The 17,790-nt window shown below is 36.9% G+C and overlaps 1 protein-coding gene across 1 annotated transcript in view; it reads left to right on the forward strand.

The window, feature by feature from the left end:
* Positions 1 to 17,790, forward strand: part of MMS22L (MMS22 like, DNA repair protein) — an 88,973-nt gene that overhangs the window by 31,057 nt on the left and 40,126 nt on the right. The window contains exon 14 of the mRNA XM_083858456.1: positions 1,848 to 2,357. Within this exon, the coding sequence (XP_083714582.1) occupies positions 1,848 to 2,357 (510 nt within the window). The remainder of the gene's footprint in view (positions 1 to 1,847; positions 2,358 to 17,790) is intronic.

A 17,790-nucleotide genomic window follows, 5' to 3' on the forward strand; every position in this document is an offset into this window, starting at 1 on the left:
AAATGAAAGTCTTGATGTTTTAGATGCTTAGTGAACCCATGAGACTTTTCTTATAGTAAAGGGATAGCACTTGTAATGATTAGTACAGACTTGTTAATTTTTTTCATTAGATAGAGAAAATTTTGGTTTAGGGTTTTGAGTTTTTAAAGATGATTTTATTAAGTAATAATATAATTAATTGAAACTTTATTAAGCATTAGTAAGATCTTCATGTACGCAAGTAATAAATGTTAAAAAATTCCCTTGTGTACACACCTTACAAAGTTGTGGTGTTTTTCTTCCATAAAGAAGGGTTATCTTGGCTATCAGACAAAAACCGTATGCCTAATGTCTATGTACACTCCAGAAATTGCTACAGTCACTAAAGTTAGGATTTATAAATCTCTGCAGCTATGTAGAAATGAATATATTGTTGAATTCTGTATCAGTGTCTTGCTTTAAAAAAAAAAAAATAATTAGCCTACTCTGTTCTTACTGGAATGAATTTATACTTACCTTTTTGTGCCCTTGTAACTTGTTACTTTCCCTAATTTAAGAGGGGGAATAATAACACACAACACACAGTGCATCAGTCTGCTCAACCAGTTTTCTTCATTCCTACCTTGAAAAAATCAATTAACAAGTAGCAAAATTTAACAGCCTACAGCTATGATTTTGGAATGAACTTTGTTTTCAGCAGCTAACCAAGCATTAATTGACGCATGAAAAACATAAATGCCTGTCAGTAGTAATTTACTACTAAACAACATTAATTGGATTTGCTGTAATTTTTGGTGGCTAGATTTGATAACCTCAACACCACTTCCAACTATTTTCCAGGTGACAGAATAGGAAAACAGCACTTATGGATGTTTAACTACTGTAGGTGGAACTTATTTTAAATTAAAGGTGAAGGATATACCCAAAATTTTAAACACAAAGATCAAAAAGTTATGCCATTTTCATCTTACTCCTCTGTTGTAGGAATGGTGATTTTTAAATAAAAGTCCACATCCAAGCAAAGATCCCAGAAAAGATGTCTTTGTATAAGCTTTTTCCTTTTTGTCAACCACTTTAAAGTTTCAAAGTCACAGTGCTTGTCACCATCAGCTGTGTATGACTTGAGCATTGTCCTGTAAGCAATGCAGATAAAGTTTCTTAACATCTCCCTCCCTGGAGATGTTAAGTCTCTTATCTTTCAAACCTGTCCGTACCATAGGTGTGCAGTACAAGGTGATACAGACTTCAGCAAAGCACGGTGGAGAAAAGGAATTTTCCATCAGAAATCTTCCTTTTACTGCAGTGATGGTTTGGTAGGTGAGACTGTGATCACTGCAGCTGCAGCATTGCAACATAGTAGCAGAAACCGATAGCTGATTTCCATGTGGAAATGAAGAAGTTTCCAGGGAAGAAGTTGATGTACAGGAATGGTTTGCAAAGAAATGCCACTTGACAGCTTCCTTTCCTAGGAACCCTCATGGGCTAAACTTCATTGATTTGAAGGCACAGTATGGAGGACATCCATTGCAGACAGAGTAGAGAGTCTACTCATAACATTGTGCTCAGCTTGGTACTAGAGGTTAGATAAGGGGGAAAGGTTAGGCTGCACCTCCAATTGGAAACAATGTGGCTTGAAATCAAAAGCAGAACTGCAAGAACTGCAAAAGCAGAAACTATGCAAAAACATATTCGTTCCAGTAGCCATAAGAGTAATGAGAAAAAAGAGTATTTAAAATTTAAGGGTTTCTGAAAGCAGATAATCATAAACTAAAACCATGAAAATGCAGTTTTAGTCACTCAAGAAGATAGAAAATTGCATACTTTAAAAAACTTTCTCTTTCCTGGGTTTATTTGTTTTTCTAATGCAGAATTTATTCCAAGTTCCATCGGAAAAGAATGCAGGAGTTGACAGAAGTGGGGCTGCAGAACTTTTTTAACCTGTTCCTCATGCTGGCAATTGTTGTGGAGACAGAAGATATAGTGAATCGGGTGTTGGATCTTTTGGATTTTCTGACTCCATCCTCCATCACCACGTCTCGGAGAGCTCTCATCTGGAGAGGTCATTTTGCTTTCCTTTTAATTTACGTTGAGAAGAGTATGGACATTAGTGCCCTGGCTGAGAAAATCTCAAATGCTTTCCGTGAGAAGGCAAAGGAGTTTTTAGTAACCAAAAATGACTACATACAGAGACAAAATCTCTGGACTCTGCTATCAACCTACATAGATGGTGTCCAGGAAGTGTTTGAGACTAGCTGCTACTTGAGCCTTTCTGAGGAAAAGTTGTTAAATGATGGCTTTACTATGCTGCTGCCTGCATGTCGAGGAGCTGAGCTGAGCATGGTCCTGAATTGTCTTCAGGTCATTCTAGCAAGACTTCGGTAAGTTATTCAGTTAAGTTGTGGACATAAACCAGCATTTTGTTTTAGGGTTAAACTGTGGGTCCTATTAATTTATTTTTTTTACTGAAATTGAGTAAATGGAAAGAGAAATCTCTGAAGGGCTGTGAATGATATGTTAAATTTCAAAATCCAGCAATACTTCAGTGCATATAGAATCTTTGAAATGCTTCCTTACTATTTCAGGAGATTAGGTTTGACATCCTGACGTTTTGTTGTAAACTAATGTCTCTTTAGAAAGTCATCCAGTTGCTTCTATTTCAGACAATATTATCTTTTCTTTGGTACAGGAAATTTGGAAATTATTGTCTGTGTTGATTACATTAATTGTGGGAGGTGAGGTTTTTTTGGTTTTGTTTCTTCATTGAATATATACTGTTTTTCAGACTTTCCATTCTGGTTTTTTTCTTTTACCAAGGTTGCATTCAAATACTTGAGTTATGGAGATTTAAATACTTGTCTGGGGCTCGATAGGGAAGAAGGAAATCATATTTTACCACTTTCAAGCAGTTTTGCTTTGATGTACTAGTTCATTTTTCAACATCCACAGTGCCCTTCAATAAGCATATTTTTTTGTCTACTGATGCCTTTGAGAAGCAGTCCTCCAGTTTGAAGCCCAAACTGCTTTTTTTTTTCATAAGATATTAAGAGGCAGCTATTGATCTGCCATTACTTCAAATGTGCAAGACTGAAATATGTGTAAAGAGCTGTGGAAGAGTGCATAATAGGAATACTGAGGCCCATATGCAAGATCTTTCTTTAACTAGGTTCTTTGTTATTGTCTAGTAGTTTGACTGCAGCTGTCAATAGCTTATAGATCCAAAGACAACTGTTTTTCAGGCAGTCTTTTGAAAAAAGATGAAGCACAAAACTAAGTTTAGTTGATTTATTATTTATTATTTCAGTTCAACTGAATGTATTTCCTGGAATAAATTGGAGACTTCAAATATACTTTGACATTTTCTCTATTAGCTAATACACAGCATTTGTTGTGTTGTTTTTAAAGATGAAATAGGGATAAATATGAGACTGGTGAAAAAACTGCCTATTTTATAACTTGGCATTATTTTTAAGCTTTCCAGGACTGGGGGTTATGTGGCCCTCTTGTAACACAGAGAAGAGGGCATGGAAGTTCAATCTAGACTTCTCAGGTCATCACAGACAAGGTACAGGACAGTATTAGTATTTTTTTTTACACAAAGTAGTTCTGCTGAAATATTTGAATTACCAACATGCTCAAATAGTAATTGGTATGAGGGAGATTTCTAGAGCCTTGCTTTTAACAGTTCTTTATTTCAGTTTCAGTATTTATACATTTGGTTATGGTTACCAGCCTATTTATCCTATGTACAGAGGAATAAATTCCTTTACACTTATAAAATAGTTCGATCTTCAGGCTGTATGGAACAGGAAAATGTTAGTGATTTTCCTGCTTGGACAGACTCACTGAAAACAGTCAGTCCTCTGTTGCCATGCAAATAAAACAACACTAAAACCATTTTTTTGTGTCTGAAGATATGGATGACTTTGTGCTAACCAGATGCTAAAGTGTTACTGAAGTGACCAGACTGATTAGGGCTGGTCTGTTTTCAAACCCAGAAAAGAATGAAATGCTTGTTTTTAAAATCCAGACTGATATAAGATAGTAGGCCTTTCATAAATGTAATTTTTCTGTACACTGCACTCTTAATAATTTTATAACTGTATGATAGGGAATTTAGAGGTAGGAAGGAAGTGAGATCACTGATTAAAGAGACAAGCAGCTCCCTCTAGGCTGTTAGGAAATAATAACTTCATGCATTACTTTCTGCTAACCCCAGATGATGGCTCACAGGAGCATTTCTTATTGATGATTAAGTAGCATTATGAAAATACTGACTTGGTTGTGTTAACTAAGTGCCTCAATATTTAAAGCTTAAAATGTCAAATAGTTTTAGCAGTCCTCTTAAACATATCTTGTTGGATTGCTGGAATCTCATTCCAGGTTTCCCAATTGTTTTTATTTGAGGATACTGTAAAAAAATCTAGTCTTTCATTGTCAGTGTGAGGTGTAGCCAAAAGCTCTTCTTTAATTATAGCTATTCATGCTGCTGTGGTTAAGGGTCTGTCAGCATTTCCATTATAAACCCTTATTTTCAAGGGTTTGTAACAGCAGTGAAAACTTGCTCTGGGCTAAAAGTTGGCAAACAAGGATTTGAAAGTGCGCTTGTTTTCTTTCTTTTTTCTTAAAAAACATCTGAAAAGAGACCCCCACCTTCACTGTTTTTACACTACACTGTTTAAAATAACCCTTTCCAGCTTTTTCTTGTATTTTTCTTCTCTGCTAGAAAAGTACTGGTAGCTTTTGATTTTTGTATTTACCTATGGTTAAACTATTTAAAATAAGGTTTCTTAAACCACTTTTTATTCATTGTTACCGTTATGATTATTTTGAGATCCGTATGTTTAAATAGAACTTTGTCTTGGCAAGACAACTCATTTTTATCAGTTTTTGATACGTGGTGAGTAGGTAATTGGAATCAAGATGCTACTTGCTGGCACTTGCAAGTATTTGATCTTCATAGTAAGATTCACTGTGAAGTGTAAGATTGTATTTTAATACTGTCTCCTTTTAAAAAGCATGTAAAATAAACAGTATTTAATCAAGAAACTCCCTTAAATCAAAACATGAAGTGCTTCCTTCCTATGTTTATTTTTTCTGCTTCTAGCTCAGACATAAGTTTTTTCAGTTTTTTTTTTCCTCTTTTAAAACAATGGCTTAAAATCCTAATTGCTTTGTTGTGGTTTGGTTGGGTTTGGTTTTTTTTGTTTCTTTGTTTTGTTTTGTTTTGTTTTGTTTTTTTTGTTGTTTTGGTTTTTTTACTGAAAGGTAAATGCAGGATGTTTGCCTTTGTGTACTTTCATTTGTTCCAAATCTCTAGCACTATCTGTCTGTCATCTGAGTGCCTCATGGCACAAAAAGAAGCCCTAGCTTAATAAAAATACAGGCATTAAATAGATTTGGCAGAACTTGCTGTAAAAATGGATACAAGACTCAGAGAAATCGGCTGTAGGTGCTGGTACTGCAATATGTTATTCTCAAAAGAAGTGTTTGTAACATGCTAATATGTCTTATATTGTAATGGGGTATTGCTTTGACGTGAGCTTTCTCTTATTATTGTCATCCTGGCATTTGGGTTTTGTTGAGTATTAGCACAGAGTAACAGGACTAATATGTGAGTACATGTCCAGGTGTACTCCAAACATCTTTGCCTAGTTTCAGGGAGACTTGGTACTGATTCCCATAGGAGAAATGAGAAGTACCACTAACCTAATACCATAATAAATGGTAATTTTACTTTGAAAACACTTCTTGTGCATTTGTCCCCATTTATATTTTTTTGCTAATTTTTGAAAATTTCAGTGTGTAAATTTCTTAAGCTCTTACAGCAATACTGACCAAGTAAACCTGTCTCTAGTAGAAAGTTACATTAATAATTGGGCCGCAGGTAACAGGAGAACTGGATGTTTCTATCTGTTTTACTGTGTTTAGCCTTGAGGTTGTGAGAGAAACCACAATAGGAATGGATTATCCAGTATATCTTTGCTATGGAAATGTACTGTCATCTGTAATTTTTTTTTTGAGTTATATTTGCCATCAAAACAGCCTGTGGGAAGCTTTTTCGAGACCAACAGAAGCATCTCTCCCCCTCTCTGTTACTGTGTAAGTCAGTAGATAAGCTCAGGAGGAGAACAGAAAGGTCCTCCCTCCTTCTTTTCTTCCCCCTCAGGGGTTATAGTGTTAGTCTTTGTAAAATCTTTTTTTCTGATGTTGAGCTTCTGAAAACTGTATTCAGAAGAGTTTGGAAGATCACGAATCTTCGCTTACCCATCCCATCCTGTGAGGATATTTAGAGCTACCAGCTGTGATGTCCTGATAAGCACAGAAGGCAACTCTGTGACTAAGCCGCTGAACTGAGAGTCAGAAGATGTTAGTTTGGCTCTAAGATCTCCCAAGCTTAATGAATGACCACTAAAAGTTGCTGTGAACTTGGTTCACCAGTGTGAATAAAAGGAAAGAAATCTTTCCTTTTTCACTTTACAACAAATATGTTATGCTTGGGGAGCAAGCATGCCTTGCTATGTTAACTTGACCAATCTTTTAAAGTATTTTTACTGGTTTTTTTTGAAGTTCAGGTTTCCATTAACAAAACTGTTGTTTAAATGAGTGTAACGAAAATCTAGTCTCTAAGTGCTCTAATGCATGAGAAAGAAACACTGGTTTAGAACACAGCAGCATTTTGAGAGGTTTACTATGTCTAAATCCTTAAAAATAGTCTGTTGCCACCTTCTGAAGGAATACAGTGTGTGTTCTTAGCTACAGTTGTTGCCTTAAGGTGTGGCTCTGGTAATTAACACTGGATTTTCTTTTCTTCTTTGTGGTATTTGAGGTTTATTTTCACGTTTTTATTGGAGACTAGAATAACGTTTTACAAATTTGTCCCTTGTATTCTGACCTTCATAGCTGACTACCTAAACCTAATGTGTGTTTTGTTTCTTTCTCCTCTGCTCTGAGACTATTACTGTGTAAAGAACTGAAATGAGACAACAGCATATACTGGAAATGTGTACCTAATACTTTGCATATAGAAAGTTCCTGTATGTGTCTGTCACTGGTTCAGGTTTGCAAGAATATTCACTTCCCCTTCTCAGTGCCCATTTTCTCAAATCAGTAGGTGGACATGTGAAAGTTGAACAATTGATTAACATTAATTTCACATTGATGTTTAGGATATAGTAGAGAGCATCTGCCTTAGAAGGAGGGCAACAAGGCTGGAAGGCATGTCCTGTGAGGAGTGGCTGAGGTTTTGGAGCTTGTCTGGTTTGGAGAAAAGGAGGCTGAGGTGTGACCCCATTGCCCTCTACAGATTCCTGAGAAGGGGAAGTGGAGAGGGAGGTGCTGAGCTCTTCTCCCTGGGCTCCACTAATAGGACATGTGGCAGTGGTTTAAAGCTGCACCGGGGAGGCTTAGACTGGACATTAGGAAGCATTTCTTTACTAAGAGAGTGGTCAAGCACTAGAACTAACTTCCAGAGAAGTAGTTGTTACCCAAGCCTGTCAGTATTTAAGAGGCAGTTGGACATTGCCCTTAATAATTTGCTTTAGCTCTTGATCAGCGCTGAATTACTTAGGCAGTTGGACTAGATGGTCATTCTACATCCCTTCTTACTGCAATATTCCATTCTACTATTCTATTCTAGAATCACTTTGGAGCAAACTGAAACATTAAAAGCTATCAAAAACCTTTCTAATTGTTGATGCCCCAAAAAAGTCAGACTTGGTATACAACCAAAGCTACTCAGATCTAGTACTCAGACATGAATCATAAAGATACACAGTTCAATCCCCTGTGGTACAGATGGAAACACTTTTTATGTTCCCTTGTATCCATTTTATCTTCCAAAAATTAATCCACATAAGCTTTCTGTAGCCTACCTGACAACAGTACAAGACTTCTGTTGTGAAAGAGTAAATCCATGAAAAAAAGAGTAAATTCATATCCAGGTGTACTGAGAACCTGCTGCTTGGGACCCTGCAGTTGTTTAGAGAAATATGTGCTCCCTGAAGGACATAAAGCAGAGATTTGTTTTCTGATGGAAGTATCTCACTTCTGAAACTATTTTCCCTAAATTAACTTTCCTCTCGGTTTTCCTTTTATTCTTCACATGAGGTGTGAGAATGGCTTTTCATATGGAGTAGTTTTTTTGTTGTGGATGTTAAACAAAAGAAATATTTTTGCCAATAAAATCATTATATGCAAGTAGCCTTCTAATCTCTTAATTTTGATTGTTTCTTCGTTACCTTACAAGATCTATATTTCTTCTCTCTTTAGGATATCTCATGTCAGATTTAAGGCTTATTTAAAATGAACAGAAAGCTGAAGCAATTTTCTTTATTCCATTTCAGTCTCCTAAGGCCTATTTCCCCCTGGTGAGCTCATAGCAACAGGGGGGTTTAAGGGAATTCAGCTTTCTGCAAATTAATGTCTCACATCATGAAAATTCAGGACCTTTTTTTTTTTCTATGTCTTGAAAAAGTAATACAGTGAGTGCGAGTATTATTTCTTGCCAGCGGGTGGAAGATGAATGATTTTGTCACAGTTTTACTGCTTGATGAGCAGTGTCCTGAGGGTCAGGCTTAAGTCTGTGTCACTATGCTGCTCATTACTCTTGAGCTAAATAAGGGCTGATTGGATCTAAATTGCCTAGCACATGGGCCGCAGATGAGCTCAGTGAGTAGGGGATGACCTGCTATTCAGGCTGGGAGTAACCCCGGTGTGCAAATGCTGCATTAGAACACCGTGGGAGAATGAGAGGCTACCGACCGCTGCCAGCAAAAGAAATCGAAATGTAAAAACTCTTTGATGCTGCAATGTTAGAATTTGAAATGTAGGAAGTGACAGGTTGATGGTACTTATCAGCTTTGGCTGGATTAGAGAACAGTGTCATCTTGCTTATATAATGACAGAAGAATGAAGCCCGCTCCCAAGTACTTTGCGGTGTGGAGCTGCTGCTGGCAGAGCCGATGCTGCCTCCTACTGCCAGCCTGCGCGGGAGGATGGAGGGAGCCGCGGGGAGCTGCCTGCCGGCCGCCCTGCCTCTGCCTGCCCAAGTGCCCAGCTGTGCCCGGGGTTTCTGGGCTCTCGGCAGACAATCAGAAACCTGATTGATTAAATAGCAAGTGCACATTTTGGGACAACGGCAGGCCACTGTCTTGGATGTGTCAAGAATGTTTAGACGAGTCAATTATGTGCACTGAACCAGACACATCTGGCTTTGCTTCACCCAGAATACTTCCCTTTGTGCTCTTGTCTCCATTGCTAGCCCCTGAGATGGGAGTTGATATCTTTGGAGAGGAGAATTAATTTGTGCCTATGTGTTTTAAAGAAAGTTGACCTTTAAAGTGGAGGAAAAAATCTGAACCAACTCCAAGGAGAATCCTTATGCTAACCAAACAGATAAATGTGCTTGTCTTAATGGAGAAAAAAAAAAGAGCAAGAAAAGCACCTGCTGGATGCTGGACACAACACAGATTGAAGCACTTTGTGCAGTTCTGAAAGCTTCAGTTCAGTGGTTCAGTAGAACAAGCTTTTGGGTTTTGTTCCTCCCCCCCCACCATCACTCGTACTTTGGAAACTGGTTAATAGCTACAGTGATGAGAAATCGCCACTTGCTTCACTTTTTCCAAATTTGTTTCAGATTCTGTTCCTGACAGCTGTAACCTGTCAGCATCAACTCTTGCTACCAACTTCTGGAACTGTCTAATCAGCAAAAACAAATTGATGTGTTCTCTTGGAAGCAATGGCCAAGTGAAGAGAAGGGATGAATCTCAATACATTGTGTTTTCCATCTACTCCTTAGTGTTTTCCTGTTTTCTGGGTATATACTATTTGATTCTTCATCCCCTAGGATGCTTTTGCTTATGATTGAATTTCTTCTTGGACATAAACAACTTCTAGTGTACTAATTCTTGGGTATCCTAACCAAAAAAGAAGCAGAAAAAAGAAAACAGCAGCATTAAAAGTCCAAACGGTTTTTCTGTAAAATGGTGTGAGTCTATGGAAATGAGAGAGAAAACAGTCATAAAAATCATCAGTAGTGTAAGGCTTCAGTGCTACTTGTGTAATCTTAGTATGATCAGTGTTTAATGGCATTTGTTCAGATCACTGAAAAGAAAGAACTGTTTAGCACAAGTAGTTGTACTAGATGAAAAAAATGTAGGATTTGAGTTTGTATGTAACACAGATTCCTACAAGGTCCAGGATTGTCCCTGCTCTAGCAAGGTGCTGCCTAGTGCAGGGGGAAAAACTGGAATTGTTTGTGAATTGGAATTGTTTGTAAAGTGGATTCCTTTGTATCTTACAAGGAGTGGGAAGTGAACCTGATACTTAGGCTTTCACCTCTGTTTAGAGGATGTTTATTTATTTGGGTTTTTAAGACCTTAGTATCTGCACAAAAAATCTGAAATTTGACTGAAATCTATTGGCTAACTTTTAACAGTGACTTTTTTTATGTCCAGCCTGTGTGATATTACAAAGCAGGACCTAATGTGACTCTGCTTTAGGAAAAAATAATAGAAGAATTAAATATTTTTGTGAAGTGTGTTAATAAAACTCCCACAGGTGAGAAGAGCTGCTTATTCTGTTTTTAGCTGCAGTGTTCTGTATACAGTTCTGGATATGACATTTTATAAAATATTTATTAATAAATTGAAAATTGGAGAGAGTCACAGAAATTAATGACTAGACTAGGCAGTTTCTATAAGTTTGATGGAAGTGATTTCAGCTAGGAAGAGTTGAGGGGAGACATGCTAGAAGTTATCCAGTATGTAAAAGGATGTTACAGGTTTTCTGCTGTTCTTCATGCTAGTGAAGACAGAATTGGTTAATTTTGGACAGAAGTTTAAAGTGGTTATTTAAAGTATGCTGCAAATGTAGCACTCTTGCAGACTTCAAGAGAGACTTGTGGAATCAAACTTATTTTCATTTTTTAGAGCTTTTTTTAATTTCTCTTTTCTGTTGGGGGAGAAAAATTGAACCTGTTTGGTGCTACTATAGCCTACTTGTTCTTTGAATTTCTGGGGTGGGAGTGTAAAGATGACTTCTACTGTATGCACTAGACAGTGGCTCTGCTGGAAAGGGTGATGGTTTTTGGTGGTTTTGTGTTTGAGTCTTGAAATCTGTCTAGAAATCACTTTGCAAATGCTTTTTTAGGCACTGATACAGGGCATGTAGATGTACATTGCTGTGTTTTATTTGACTTGGAGCAAGTCCAAGTGGCACTAATTGCCAGCGGCGAAATGCTCCAGCTTTCTTTACAGTGGCACTAAGGGACAGTGAAAATGTGTCTAGTGAGAAATGAGCCCAAAATAGTAGACCACCATATATATCCTCCTTAAAACAAACTGAAAAGAGGAAACCATATTCTGCAACATGTTCATTGTGCATCATCTCAGGGTCTTGTGGGGGCCTCTTCCTAACATTTCTATTTTTTGGGAGGAACAAGTAGAGAAAGGTAAAAGCAGGTTGTGGTTTACTTAGTTGCCTGATAAGCTAAAGGTTGCTGTATATTCCCTCTTTCACAACCAGAAGGTCCTGTTTATCTCTAATCGGGGTTAATTAAAGCCTGAGGGCAATACTGAGCCCCTGCCAAGGGCTGTAAGGTACAGACATAATCCAGGCTGCAGCCCTTCACTGTAGGGAAGGGGGAGGGGGCGGTAACCACGGGCTTGTCACAGGCTCTAATAATGCAGATGTCTTAAATGCTTCTAAAAATACAGGAGTGAACTTATTTTTGGTCAGATAGTTCTGTTCATTCATTAATTTCTGGCCGTTATCAAAGACTTATATGAAGTGTCTGGTTTAATGTGTGTGCTTGCAAGTCTGTTCAGAGGCAGCAAGCTCCTGGTTCTCTCTGTGGTAGTGCAGGGGCTGCACAGGCAGCCACAGCAGCCATTATGCACGCAGCAGGAGCGTCCTGCTGCCAGGGATGTGTCAGCCTTTACTGAGGGGCAGGAGAAGGGAAGAACAGCCAAGTACAGATGTGCTTGCCAGGACAATGAGGTTTCCTTCTACTGCTTTTTGCAGTCTTGTTTTCCTTACAAAAAGTCAACCATGAGAGTAAAACTGAACATTTTCATCGATGTTCTTTTGTTTTTCTGGACAGGAATATATTGTTTAGCTATGGGAGGTGTGCCTTTGGAAATACTTCAGTAAATGTTCCACATATCTGCCTATTAAAAATATTTTAGAGCTGCTAAAGGTTTGCTCCCAGGGAATTCCTCCCAGGGATTCACACCACACCTATTTATATTAAAGGGTATTCTACAGCAGCTTAAATTGGTGAGGAAAAACTGTGCATTTGTCCATTTATGTAGATTTTTGTATTAGGTGCAAAGATGACAGCGTAATGTACCATTATCATCTCTTAAATAATAATTAACTGTAACAGAACCATGATCATCCAAATATCATAGGGAGAGTGAATATATTCAGGCAATCAGGGGACTTTACAATATAATTATTAGGCACTGGGGAGATGTGACCCTGTTTAGGGTAATGGGGAGCTGTGGTTAATTGATGCTAGGATAATCAGATTTTTGCCGTTTTATTGTTCTGGGATCCTAGGCTTTGCAAGAATATGTGTGCATGTGCTTAGGGGAAGAAAAAGAAACCCCAAGCATATGAAATTATAAGTCTAAAAGTGAATCTTAAAGTTATGCTTACATTATGTTGCCTTGCTGTACTGAATTACTGCTATGATTATAAGTGTTGAGAAATCATTTATATTGTCTGTAAATCATCCCCATTTTACATCACAGTGAAAATTCAATACATCTTGATTCTGAGTCATTTGTAAAGGTATCTATTTTCCTAAGACATGAAAAATTACTAGTTTTTCCAAGTCAAACTCAAAAATTGAAGGTGTTCTTTCCTTGCAGCCAAGAAATTTTTGTTATTTTCTTTCCTGAAAGAAAACCTTTGATATGTGTACAGTCTGAATGTTACGACAGAAAATACAGTGGATGCAGTCCCCCTTGAGCTTCATTGTCTTCTCCAAATTTAGAATGTGAGATAAGAAAATGGCATCAAGTTGCACCAGGGAAAGTTTTGATTGGATATTAGAAGAAAATTCTTTGTGGAAAGGGTTGTCAAGCACTGGAACAGGCTGCCCAGGAGGTATTGAAAAAAAGGAAATGTAGCACTTGGGGACGTGGTTTAGTGGTGAACTTGGCAATGCTGGGTTAATGTTTGGACTTGATGATCTTAAAGGTGTTTTCCAGCCTAAAAGGTTCTGTGATTCTGTGAGGATGTAAAACAGAATTTCATTTCATTAAAGTGCATTATGAAAGCGTTTCCGCTGCACTGATGTGATACTGAACCTCTGGAATTTCTATTGGCTCGACCTGCCAAGATTTGAAGATTAAGTGTAGCATTGCTACTGTCTCTTACTAAAAGTTTGTCTCTCCCTCTTTTTTTTTTTTTTACTGCTCTCTCTCTTTTTCCTGCTCTTTCTTGAAACAGAGCAATTTCTGAAAACTCTTAAGCAATCGTATCTCCATGTAAATTAATACTGTAAATTGTGCTGCTAGTGAGGGTGGAGGGGAGTAGTAAGAATGGGTGGGGGGAGAGAAGAATTAAAATCATTCCAATAAATGGTTTAATTTATGCCTCAGCAGTTAAGCATGCTCCTGGTTAACAGAAATACCCTTCAGCTACACAGGATTTGGGAGGGTTGGAGGGCACTCATTTGCACATAAATAGCCATTAACTGATAAATTCCCAGAGGTCTCCTGTTGCATGCTAGTGGTTCTGACCTACTTAGCTAGCTTAAATTTGTTTTACAGAATTATTATAATTCCATCCTTGGTACTTAAACTTTGTGATTAATGCATGCCTCACAATACAATTAAAGTATAATTACACAGTTTTACAGTTTGCTATCATGGTGTTATTATTATTACAAAGAGCTGGATTTTGCAAATATTAGAAGAATTAGAGTTCTGATACCCATCACTTTGCTGTTATTAAGTGATTATGTTAAATGGGACCCCTTTATGTCTGAAGAATGAAGTGAAGAGAGGGGAATCATTAACTAGCACATCAGATGGTTTCTGATTGAGGGAGAGATGTGTGGTGAGTTTTTTACACATCTGTAGGTGATAGGTACAAATACCTTTTGTTCATCTTTGCCAGCTTCCTATGACATGCTCCAGCACATCTGTGCTATAGTGCTTGAAAAAGTTTTATACTAAACATCTTCTCTCTGTAGTCTGGTAAAAATCATTTACATGTGTTAAACTTTGAATTTATTGTACTTCATAGAATATTTTTATTACTAGAACTTTTTTTTATACTCTTAAAAAAAACATGAGCTGCCAGATACAGATGTTTAATAGATCCGTGCAGTGTAGGGTAGGGTGTACCTACAAAGATAATACAAATCTTTCTCTTGTGCTCTGGAAACTCAGAGGAGTTTTCTGTGAGAGATCTTCTTGACTTTTCAGTTTGTGCATGAATGTGCTGAATATTTATACTTGCTGCAAATAACAGTAAGTCACAAACACTACTATTTTTACCTTAACTGTAGGGGTTAAGTGGCCTTCCTTGTTTTTCACATCAAACATTTTCTCTGGCTACTACGCATTCCTCAAGGAGTGATCCAAGAATCAGTAATGTTAGTCTTATATGACTTAAAAAATTTGGTGCTGTGGTGCATAATTCTTTTTACATCCATTTTTTTCCCAATGCAGCTGTATGAGAAAACTTAAGCTTTACGATAATGATAAACATAATTAGCAATTAAAAGGAAGGAAAAATATTTTTAATAATATTTTCCTTATTCTGTTGTAAGTAAAAAATCTAATTTTACTTTGTCTGTGAATATGTACTATATTGCAGAGTTCACTGGTAGAAAATGGATCAGTTGATGCATTTTCTGAATTACACATTCTGTTCTTCTAAAGCTCTAAAGTTATACTATAATATTTTTTATCTATAATTCCAACTGGAATGAGAACTCCAAATGTGATACAGAAATCGAATGTTGCACCCTCTAGTCTTATTTGATCCAGTGCCTTGGTTTTCATTTTTGCTTAGTTTAAAAAGACTTGTTGCTTATGTGGTTTTCCAGTTTTCCTAAGTTGTGCTATTAATTTCTTCAACAATGAAAATATTTCTTCTTTTTAATTCCAGAGAACACAAAGAGTAAAAGACAAATAGGAGTATCTTTCTTAAAATTATTCCTTTTGCTTCTGTATTTTTTTGTCTGTATTTATACTGCTACAATGATATAATCTACTTTTGCTGTTATCATTTGAGCTCAGAAAACATTGGTCTTTATTACTGATGCATGGAAGCATTCAAACAGGTAGCCAGTAATTATGCTTGGAAGAGTGTACTATATTTCAAGGCTTCCTACTTGAATATTCGTGAATTGGTTTTATTTCTAGTCTTTAAAAAAATACTGCATTGAAGTGATTTAAATCATTTTCATGTGACACTGCAAAAATGCAAAGGCACATTACCAGAAAGAAATGGTCAGCAATAAGAGCTGTTTTGCAAAGTTGGCTTGCAACAGCTACAACACTATGTGGAGAAAACAGTTATGCTGTAATAATAAGACTAATGAATTCAGAAATCCATTGATTGAACTGGCTCTGGGTAGATTATGTGCAGGCTTGCTTCAAGGAGAGGAATTTATGAAATGTTTGCCGCATCCAGCAAGCACTGCTGCTATAATACAGCTGCCTCCTCAGTGGTTTGCTTTGATCCTGTGGAATGAAAGGACAGGAGGATCAGCTCAGGTCTAAATGAGATTACAGCTGGTTCGGCAGCTTATCTGGTCTAATGCCAACTAGTGTGGCTTTGCACGTCCTAAGGGGTTTACAACAGAAACTGTTTATTGAGTATCATCGGTTTACTCAACACAAGCAGGCTAATCCTTCCCAGCCTCAGCATGTTGTAGGATTGTGTATGAGCCAAACCAAAAGCTGGTGCAGCCAGGGCCTCCAGAGCCCTTTGTCTCGCTTCATATTGATTTTTTTACCTGTGTTAAAGACAGTAAAAAATAAAACCAATAACCAGCCCTATTGTGAGCAAAAGGTTAATCTGACCTAAAAATCTTACAAAAGCATCTTTTAACCCTAGAAGGGATGGTAGCCTTTTTCTGACTTTTCACTCAAGGGATTTTCTAGTTTAGGGTTTTGAAGAGCAAAATAGGAAAAATAGTTTCAACATTTAACTCTGTTTCTTGAAGTTGTCTCTGATTCTTTCAGCAGCTGCCTAGAAAACTTTAAAAATCATTTGTGGCATTACTAACAATATGTTGTCTACCTGTGGTAAGTGATGCTGTGTGGCAAGGACATGACATGCTGAACATAGGCAGAGTAGTAGGAGCTGGTAGGTGTCCCAGGGCTCATGGTGGTTTTTCACTGTAGTGGTTTTTATGTAAAAAACATCAGAAAACACCTTCATCAGCTACTTTCTCAGTGAAAAAACAAATATTGCAAACTAGGCAAGTGCATCTTAAGAAATTAAGTAATAAACAGACACATAAAATAAGAATGTTTTAAAAAAATTATGTGCTACAAGTTTTCAAACAACATCCATTTCTGTTTTGATATTAAATACAATACAATATTGAAAAACCAGCACATTTTCTTACAATCTTATTTCAGTGAGTGTATTTATCTGAATTGAGTCTTTTGGAAGGCATTACAGCATGTGTCGTTGTAAACAGATGTTTTTTATAGTATAGAAAAATATTAGACTAAACTTTAGGAAGCCTTGCAGAGTAGTAGCAATACATTTACATTGAAAAGAAACATGGCAAGTTATTGAATCTACGTTGTTGGAATTATTATTACATAGGTTTTTTTGTATATTGTGCGTATTATTGGGAATAATTAAATTTGTTTTGCCATGATGCAGAAAAGAGAATTTGTTGGCACACCTATCTGTCATCAACTGCATGTGAGAGACTTAAACTGGAAGCTGTTTGCAGGCTGTTGATTGCTATGCAAAAGAAAAGATGACAGTAACTTGAATTATGAATGGCTGTTTTCTGTTTACTTCACCTAATTGGAATGAATGTCTGTTTAAGCTATGTGTAAGCAAAGATGTTGCCCATGGAAGCATTAGGAGTGTTTTGTGGAGAAATTGCTAAAAATGTGAAAGATAAATGTGAACTTAAATAATACTTAGGCGTAATAGATAAGATGTGGACAAGTTTAAAATGTAGTAATTGTTCATTTACTTGTATTCTATCAAATCTGATCTTAAAGCAATAGGTTACTCTCACATAGTATTACACTTTAGCATGTTTGAAGATAAAAACTATTGTTGATGATTGCTTAAAGTCTGTTTGTTCAATCATTTGAACAGTGCAAATTACAGCATTTTGTCAGACTGTGAGAAGCTTTGCCTGGATAATGCTTCCCACACACAGGTTGCAAGATAAATTATGTGCACAGTTTTACAGCATGGAAGTTATGGATGCCCAGTGGTAGGACTTGTAAAACATGTTTCTGTTAACACTACCGGGCAGAATTGATATTGTTGATGGTACCTTTGATCTAATAAACTATTAGTTCTAACAGTGATTTTTACTGTGTTTCAGAGAGGATGATGATATAAGTTTAACAAGCCTGCCATTCTTTCTGGATGACAGAAGATTAGCTCTACTGTCTGTATTACCCAGTGTTGAGAACAATGTTAGTACGGGATGTTTTGTACCCAAAGTAATCACCTCCACTAAAAACATACATTATACAAACAGCATCCTTTCCTGCAACAGATACTCCATAAGGAACAGAATTGATTTTGCAGGAAGGAAATGAAATGCTTTGTTTTGGAATTTGGAAATAAGTTAGTTCA

This window comes from Zosterops lateralis (assembly GCF_965231275.1).
Source record: "Zosterops lateralis genome assembly, chromosome: 3".
In the NCBI taxonomy this organism is placed as follows: Eukaryota; Metazoa; Chordata; class Aves; order Passeriformes; family Zosteropidae; genus Zosterops; species Zosterops lateralis.